The sequence below is a fragment of the Choloepus didactylus genome, chromosome 2 (genome assembly GCF_015220235.1).
Source record: "Choloepus didactylus isolate mChoDid1 chromosome 2, mChoDid1.pri, whole genome shotgun sequence".
Lineage (NCBI taxonomy): Eukaryota > Metazoa > Chordata > Mammalia > Pilosa > Megalonychidae > Choloepus > Choloepus didactylus.
In genome coordinates, this window is record NC_051308.1 from 161,264,169 (window position 1) to 161,273,455 (window position 9,287).

Here is a 9,287-nt window from a genome sequence, read left to right on the forward strand (position 1 = left end):
AAAAGTCAGCCAAGCTCCCTGAGCCTGGTTTTCCTCACCTGTAATACAAATTAGAGGGCCTCTTCCTTATACTACAGATCTCAAAGGCTCTTCCAGCTGTTTTAACATATCAGGAACATCTTTTATAAATCCCAAAGGCCTACGTTTAAAATAGTAATTCTGACCCCAAATTCCATTCTGTCGGTGTCAAACTCAGCACTTCCATGAACAACTCCAGAAAAACTCCTCAGTAGGCTGAATGCCATGTGTCCAAGAAGTTAAGTGGGAAACAGTGTGAATTACTTAGAGAGCTATTTTATAAACAAACACAAGCTAGGTTTGAACTCTGTACTGATTTGTAGGTGACTTAAATCCAATTTCCTGCTCCTTCACACTCTTTCCTTTCAGGACCCACAACATTAAGTGCTGCAAAGTGAGTCCCCTGCTGGGAACTCCCTCCACCCCCCCACCAGGAAGATCATGGCAGGAAGCCACTGCCTTTTGTCACAATTTGACTGACTGATAGGTGACACTGAAATGCTCTATCTTGCTCAGTCTGAAGGACAGTGGCCAGTAATCCTAAAGGATAAAAATAAAGAGTTTAAGAAAATGAAATGGCTTGGAGGAAAAGTGTCCCAAATCACACCCAATGAGGGAACTTGGAGATTGTTCTGAATGACAGCTAGTAAGAGGCCTATCAATCAATCCAAGGGTCTCCACACACCTGCACACTTTCTATCAATGAGACTTTACCAACCCTATTATGATGCAAAGTTCTGACTCAAGACAAGACATCTCAATAAAGCACTTTCCCAGTCAGTAGAAGCCCAGGTCAATTGAAGGCTCATCCCCCAAACCAGCAGACTGTAAGAAGCACCTTAGTTACTCAGAGCAGATCTTTTCCTTTATCTGTGTTTATGTTGCACATCTCCTTCTGAAGCCTTGTCTGTGATCTTAGCTCCTCTCACTCTCTGTCTTGGCTATCTGCCTGGTCTCCTGCTGTCCTTATCTGAAGGAGCTGCACAGCTCAGCAAGAAACTGTTCTTAGTGTGCCCATCACAGCACTGGAGAAAAAGAACACTGAGGTAGTTGCCTGAAAAGCAAAAGAAGTTCTTGCAGCAGTACCGAATTCACTGTTAAGGGCTTCTGATTTTACAAAAGGAAACCCCCCGAACTAAAAGTTAAAGATTAGTGTCACCATGCCTTAAAACTGACAGTTCTGTTTTCTTCTTTAAAGTGGAAAAGCATGTAAAAATCATGAAAGAAATATCCTCCCAACGGCTGTTGGTGGGTTCTTGAGACACCAGTTTGCTGTAAGTTCATTGTTTAGAGATTCAGCGTAATTCTTCGTTTGATATTACACATGAATGTCTTCCCACAAAGATGAAAATATTTAACCAAGCAGCTCTCTGTGTGATGCTATTACTTATTCTAGAATTAGTTTTATTTGATAATTATGTAATGGGAATAAGATATATGAAGACAGCAGTCCTGATGTGTAAATAGGCAGATCCTTCTGGTAATTATATCTGTTTATCAGAGACCTGCTGTTTTATTGATATTTATTCTTTGTGCCAGGGTCAATATATTCTCCTCTGTTTTCAGACATAGGAGCATCAAAATGTCACTCACCTGTGACACTATTTTGATGTCAATGTATTTAATGTTAATTGAATTTTAATTGAACTTATGCTGAACATTTATGTTCTATAATACATACCATGAGTCTTAAGAATTAGGGAGTCTATTAAATGCTTGGTTACTCTCAGTAAGTATCTTATCAATTATACATTTAATTATTGTTATATATCAAGATATGGCATTTCAGTGAGTATAACTGGAGGAATGAGGGTTTTGATGAAGTATAGGTTCTTCAAGTTTATAGAAAGCAAATGCTGTGATGATTGCTTCTTGAACATACACTTTAAATATCTTGCATAAGTATATGATAGTAAGAGTTCACATTTGATTGGAACAAGTTTGTTTTACTCTTCTGGGAAATAAGGAAATATGGATGTTGGTAAATATATAGTAGGTGTTCAATTAGTATTTGTTGATTGGTTAAGTATTGACTACAGACAGCAAGGAAAAAAATTAAACATTATGTCATAACTGTGGCTCAAATAATAGTTGCATTGAGTACCATGGTCACTTATGCGATTTAAAAGCCAGATAAAGCAAGGTAAATTTTATATGCCTTTGGTGATTTTTTCCTTAAAACTGATTTTTCCTGGCCTTAATTTTTTAAGGGAAAAAAATAAGGTATAGTTTACCTCTGGGGAGCAGAAATACTTCCATAGTCTTATGGCAGTAGGAGAGTTGATGGAGCCATGAGTTCTCAGTATGTCTCTATCATGTCCTCATGATACTTCAGAAAAATACAGAAGATATTTTAGCAAAAAATGTGCAGACCTTTAATTTCCATGCAATTGGAATCAGAAGCAAAGACAACTGAGAAAATGCAAATACTTCCAAAAGTCCATTTAAATTAATAATTTAAAATTGATTTCTAATCTCATAATTATAACCCAAGAATGAGTACATTCACCCTTTCTTAAATATGCTTATTCTTAAGTATGGATGTGCAAAATACAATGCTTGCTATATAAGTCCATTTTTACCTTCTCAAGATTTTTGGTTAAAAGTCAACATGGTGTAGCAGAGAGTGACTTGCATTTTAGTTTCAACTTTGCCTCAACTATCTATTCATCTTGAGCAAATTACTTAATCCTCTTCATATATGAAACAGAATCAGATTAGATAATTTCTGTTGACTCTTGTTCAGTATTTTGGAGGTAATGTGATATCTCCTTTAATGACCCAAATATTTTTCATATATTGAGAGCTTTCTATGTGCCAGTTGCTATGCTAAGTGTTTTACTTGAATTTGCTTGTTTAATCTATGATTAAAAATGCCATTTTCCAGGTTAGGTTGCTGAGGTTTAGAGATGTTATGACCTGCTCAACATCTCACAGCTATTAAGAGGTAGATACGGGATATGAACCCAGACATCGTAACTCCACTAGTTCAACCAAACTATCTGAGACTGAAGGCACTGTAAATATAGTGAAAGCATTTAAACTCATGGGTGTTGCAGGTTGAGTTCTCTGGAATTCATGCTCTGAGACAGAGATTAACATGAAGGAGGTTTTATTAGGGAGTGCTGTTGTGGAAAGGAAGCGAAAGAAGCAGATTAGACAGAGGAAGAAAGTGGGCTGCAATGTAACATCAACACATACCTCAGCCAATCCTACTGGAAGTTCTGAAGATGAGATGAACATTCAGGACTGCACAAGTTTAAGCAAGAGGATGGAGTCTCTGTGTCTCCACATCAGTGAATCATTGGATACAAGAAACCTGGGAAGGGGATGTGCTCTTGGGTGAAGGCAATTGCCTGCATTTTAGGTAATCCCTGTAAAGGGGCTGCCACCCAAGGGCTTGCAGATGGTAGCCCTCCTAATGGCAGAGAGAATAAATCTTGATTTCTGACAGGAGACATGGGTGATTTATCACAGCATCTAACATGGAGAGAAATGCAAAATAAAAGAAATCTGGGCTATTTATATATGATTACAAAATGCTGTTGAAAAGCACAGCAGAATAGTTAAAGGCACTTAAGTTGAAGATCATGATGGATTGGGCTGGCCTGAAAAGGAAGAGAAGGTTAAGGCTGGAATCTCTAGTACTGCAGAAAAAGAAACCAACTGATGGAGATCCCTTTTATTATTATTATTATTTTTAATATCATGTTTAAAGCACTTAGCATAGACTAGCACAAAGTAAACAAGCAAAAATGAAGATTAGGATTGTGATGATGAGGAGGGCAATGATGCAGCTACTGATAATGTTGTAATGATGATGATGAGGGCTGAAGGCAATGCCTCTATGTCTATCAGAGGCCGAGCTCGTATGTAGCAACTTTAGGATAAGTAGTCATTTCAGTAGTTAAATTCAAGACGAGAAAGTACTACTGATTTCTTCCTTTGTTCACCTGTTTATTTATTCAGTGTAATTTAGTGGAAATATCATGGGTCTTGAGGTCAGCTATGGTTCAAATTCCAGATCTGCTGTCAGTGTATCTATTACAGTGTGTGTGTGCATGTATGTGCATGCACATGCTTAACTGCTATGAACCAGTGTTTCCTAATTTGTAAAATGTGGATTAAAATTAGTGGATTAGATGAGTATAATAGAAATATTACAGAATAATTTATGGTGAGAAAACAAACTTTAACCTCCTAGCAAAATGTCTGACCTACACTACGTTCACAATAAACGTTATTTCCTCTTAATCTTTTCCTTCATATATGAACACATTCATTCATACAGTCACCCTTTTATGTGCCCAAAAGTAAGAATATAAAGATAAGTTATAGTCTAGTCTCCCTAGAAGATCACATTCTAGAAAAATAGACAAAAATATTTAAAAATTTATTTGTAATTCCTTGTGGCAAGTGTCACATGGAAGTATGAAGAAAATGCTAGGGGAATACAAAGAATGGTGGAACTATTTTTACCAATAGCAGTCAGGAAAGACTTCACAGAAATGTTCTCTTTGAATTGATATCTTTAGATGAATAGAAGTTTCAAGCAGAAAGGAGGAAAAGGGAAATTCTATAAAGAAGCAATGCTACTATACATTACATTTCCTCTCATTCTTATATATTTGGTCATTTAGGTTCTTTTAATAGTAGTGTGCCAGTTTTGGATATAGTATGTCCCCCCAAAAGCTATGTTTTAATCCAATCTTGTGGGATATTTGGATTAGGTTGTTTCCATGGAAATGTGGTACATCCAACTGTGGGCAAGATCTTTGATTAAATTATTTCCATGGAGGTATTACCCCACCCATTCAGGTTGGGTCTAAATTAGATCACTGGAGTCCTTTCAGAGAGCTCAAAGACAGAAGGAGCTCAGAGCAGCTGAGGGAGACTTTTGGAGAGACCGAGATGCTTGCTGATGCTTAGAGATGCAGACAGAAGGACGTTGGAAGATGCTAAGCCAAGAAAACCCCAGAGACATTTCAGAGAACACCATTTTTGAAATGCAACCTGGGAGCAAAGGAACAGCAGATGCCAGCCATGTGCTTTCGCAGCTGACAGAGGTGTTCTGGATGCCATGGGCTGTTCTTCAGTGAAGGTATCTTTTTGTTGGTGCCTTAGTTTGGGCCCTTTTATGGACTTAGGACTGTAAATTTGTAACCATATAAACCCCCTTTATAAAAGCCAATCCTTTTCTGGTCTTCTGCATAACAGCAGCCTTAGCAAACCTGAACCGTAAGCGACTGACTAATTTTCAGTCAATTCCTATTTCTCATCTCACTTGACTTATTGATGTCATTTAACAAAGCTGATCTCTCTGCATGTTCTTCATGTAATACATTCTACTAGGCATCCAGAACGTTATTGTGTCTTGGTTCTCATACCTCAGAATGTTCTTTGTCAATCTCTGTCCTCCCACCTCCTCATTTCTCCACTGATAAACATTCCCTATATGATCACATCTCTTTCCTTGACTTTAAATACCATCTATATGCTGAAGGGTTCCCAATACCAGTGGCAACTGCAGGCTTACCTGTGAACTCCAGCTTCATACATCACAAGAGCCAGAGTGAGCTTTTAAAAAGGTGAGTAGATCACATCAACACCCTGCAAACCACCACCACTACCTATGTCTTTGCATTTTACTTTCAATAAAAGCCCCCAAGTCTTTGCAAAGTCCTACAGTAGGGTCTCCTTTTATGCCTATGATCCAATCTCTACTATCTAATCTCTACTGCTTCCTCACTCACACTACTGTAGCCTCTCTCTCTACTCCAGAACTATTGTTCATAGAAAACACCAGTCAGGAAAATCAGCTGGATACAGACCAGTAGAGAGCAAGGTCAAACTAGAATCTTCCAGCACCTCTGCTCTGTCTTTCACTGTATCCAACCATACTGACCTTCAGAGGACTACTCCCTTAGCTTCTGCCTTCCAAATCTTGTTCAAATATCTCTTTTGGCCAACCATAGGGGGAAAGGGATTATAGTAAATGTAGTTTATGAGCTCACCCAAATAGGCATATTACAAAACCACCACAGCGTTATTATGCAAAACAATTCATCCTTTTCTCCACAATTGTGTTTCTATTACTAAAATTAAGGAAGAAATATAGCATAGCAATTGACAGTGAGATCTTTAGTAGCAGAGAAACCTGGGTTTGAATCCTAGCACTGGCACTTACTACTTATGGAAATTAAAGTATTTTCTTAACCTTTCTTAGGTCCCAACTATAAAATGGGATGATAATATAATCAATTCAAGGATTGCTATAAGGATTAAAATACGTAAGGTATGTAAGGTGCCTGGTAAATATCCAAAAATGTTAGCAATTAGAATTCCTATTATTATATTTAATGAGTTAAGTGCCATAATACATGATAATGAAAGCTGAAGTAAATGCCAAAATATTAGAAAGAGAATTATAGGGAGAAGAGGACAGGCAAGTAATTCATAAACTGAATAATTAGTCCCCAGCCACTAGTTTCACTATAATTACAAAGTTCCTGGTGCCAATTTTAAAGATTAATCCTCAGGAAGTATCTAGGTGATAACAAAGGAGATAGAGAAAATAGCATTTGATACACTGAAATATAATAAACTTTTTCAAATGTTTCACATGCCTTTGGCTTTTTCTATTCTTTAAATATCCCTTCCAGCAATAACCATTAAATGAAGGTAACAGGACTCTGAGATCACAAAAAAATCACTGTCAAGTAGAGTTTGAATTCTTTCAGGTAAAAGGTGACACTAGCATTCATATCCTCTTAGGACTACAGAAAGAAAGCATGGTTTTATTTGGAGGAGCAGGAGGTCTTTGACTAATTGTTACTTAGATGCAAGTATAAACCATGTTCAGACTACATCAAATTCAGAAATGGAATATTGTCACAAAATAAGATTTTTCAGGCTTAGCCAGCATCCACAGCAATGTGGAAACCCCAGCTCCTACTAAAATTCCTTCTGACTAATTCAGGAATTCCCCATGGACTGCCTTATGTTTACGAGATATAACAGCCTTCTTCTTTCCCACTCCTAGCACTGAAAGTTTAAATTCCCAGATCACATGTCAGCTCTGGCCCTCTGCTACTGCAGATTCAGTAAGTCTGCTTCTGTTCCTGATGTCAGCCCTGGGGTTCATCACTGATGAAGCAGATGTCCTTTCCCACTTCTGTTGGTTTCATAAGCCCCTGGTTTCCTGTTGGTCATATCAGAATAAAGTAGTCTATATTAGGCCACTACTTGTCTCTCTTGTGGCTGCTACTGAAAGAGACAAACTTAGTTCTGTGCTACTAACCTCACCTCTCTACAGCAGAGAAAATTAATCTCCATCCAAGTTTGTGTTCCATTGTATTCTGTTCCAAATGGTATAATTTGTTTGTGCTGATTTGTGCTTTCAATATCTTAAATGAGATTTTACTAAGTAATAAAATGGAGGAAAAAAACTCTATCAAAAGTTCTCTTGAGAGAACTCTGTGATTGTTTGAAAGAAATATTTTGATACGTTTCCTTTGGGTCATTGGGGTGGAGGCTGAGACCTGAAGGGCATGCTCAAAAACCAGAAGATGTGTAAGACTAAAAATGGGTGTGAGAGAGAGACTGGAGCATGAAAGGAGGGAGAGAAAGAGGAGCAGGAGGCAAAAGTTTGGGGGATGAAAGTGCTGCATTACATGCCCTCTTTCAGTGACACCCATATCTTCAGTTCAAGCTGCTAATTCTAGTAAAGTTTCTGAAAAGTTCTGATTAATTGGATTTATGAAGAAAGTGGTAAAATTCTGTATTAAGGTTGACATAGGATGAAATTGGTACAGTCCCAGGAGCCAGAGCAATGATTTTCCACTAGTTTGGGGATAAGTACTGGTGGTGGTAGTGTACGAGTCTGTGTAAAATATGTATTTCTTCAAACAAGATGGCAGCACAAGATATAGATCTGGTGATTCAGAGAAATGGGCTTCATTCAGCAGCTCTGATAAATTTGCCATATAGCTGCACCCATATCCCCAGCCCTGGCCTCTCACCTTATTCCCCAGACAACATGAGCTTCACCACCCATTCCACCACCTTCTCCACCAACTACTGATCCCTGGGCTCAGTCCAGTTGCCCAGCCACCGGTTCCAGCTGTCCAGCAGCATGACCAGCGTGTATGTGGGTGCCGGGGCTCGGGCTCCCAGATCACCGTGTCCTGCTCCTCTAGCTCTCAGGGTGGCTGGGGGTCCAGGGCCCTGGCCAGCGGGATGGCCAGGGGTCTGGTGGGAATGGGGAGCATCCAGGGTGAGAAGGAGACCACGCAAGCCCTGAATGACTGCCTGGCCTCCTACCTGGACCAGGTGAAGAGCCTAGAAACTGAGAATCAGAGACTGGAGGGCAAAATTCAGGAACACCTGGAGAAGAAGGGACCCCAGGTCAGGGCCTGGAGCCACTACTTCAAGATTATTGAGGAACTGAGGGCTCAGATCTTTGAAATTTCTGTGGACAATGCCCTCAGCGTTCTTCAGATTGACAATGCCCGGCTGGCTGCTGACGACTTCAGAGTCATGTATGAGACTGAGCTGGCCATGCGCCAGTCTGTGGAGAGTGACTTCCATGGGCTCCGCAAGGTCACTGATGACACCAACGTCACTCGTCTGCAGCTGGAGATAGAGATTGAGGCTTTCAAGGAGGAGCTGTTCTTCATGAAGAATAGCCATGAGGAGGAAGTAAAGGGCCTACAAACCCAGATTGCCAGCTCTGGGCTGACGATGGAGGTGGACACCCCCAAGTCTCAAGACCTCAGCAAGATCATATCAGACATCCGAATCCAGTATGACGAGTTGGTTCAGAAGAAATGAGAGGAGCTGGACAAGTACTGATCTCAGCAGACTGAAGAGAGCACCACAGTGGTCACCACTCAGTCCACTGAGATAGGAGCTGCTGAGATGACACTCACGGAGCTGAGATGTACTGTCCAGTCCTTGGAAATCAACCTGGACTCCATGAGAAACTTGAAAGCCAGCCTGGAGAACAGCCTGCAGGAGGTGGAAGCCCACTATGCCCTGCAGATGGAGCAAATCAACAGGGTCCTGCTGCACCTGGAGTTGGAGCTAGCACAGACCCGGGCAGAGGGGCAGCACCAGGCCTAGGAGTATGAGGCCCTGCTGAACATCAAGGTCAAGCTGGAGACCGAGATTGCCACCTATCGCTGCCTGCTAGAAGATGGACAGGGTTTCAGTCTCGGCGACGCCCTGGACAGCAGCAACTCCATGCAAACCATCCACAAGGTCACCAC

At 40.2% G+C, this 9,287-nt stretch overlaps 1 protein-coding gene across 1 annotated transcript; it reads left to right on the plus strand.

Annotated features, from left to right (window-relative positions):
- The first annotated feature begins 3,118 nt into the window (after nucleotides 1-3,118).
- LOC119513732 (keratin, type I cytoskeletal 18-like) lies at nucleotides 3,119-8,850 on the plus strand. The gene is made up of 2 exons (XM_037809172.1): nucleotides 3,119-3,360; nucleotides 8,052-8,850. Exons 1-2 carry the CDS (start codon nucleotides 3,119-3,121, stop codon nucleotides 8,848-8,850), a joined length of 1,041 nt encoding a protein of 346 aa, XP_037665100.1.
- The last annotated feature ends 437 nt before the right edge of the window (nucleotides 8,851-9,287 follow it).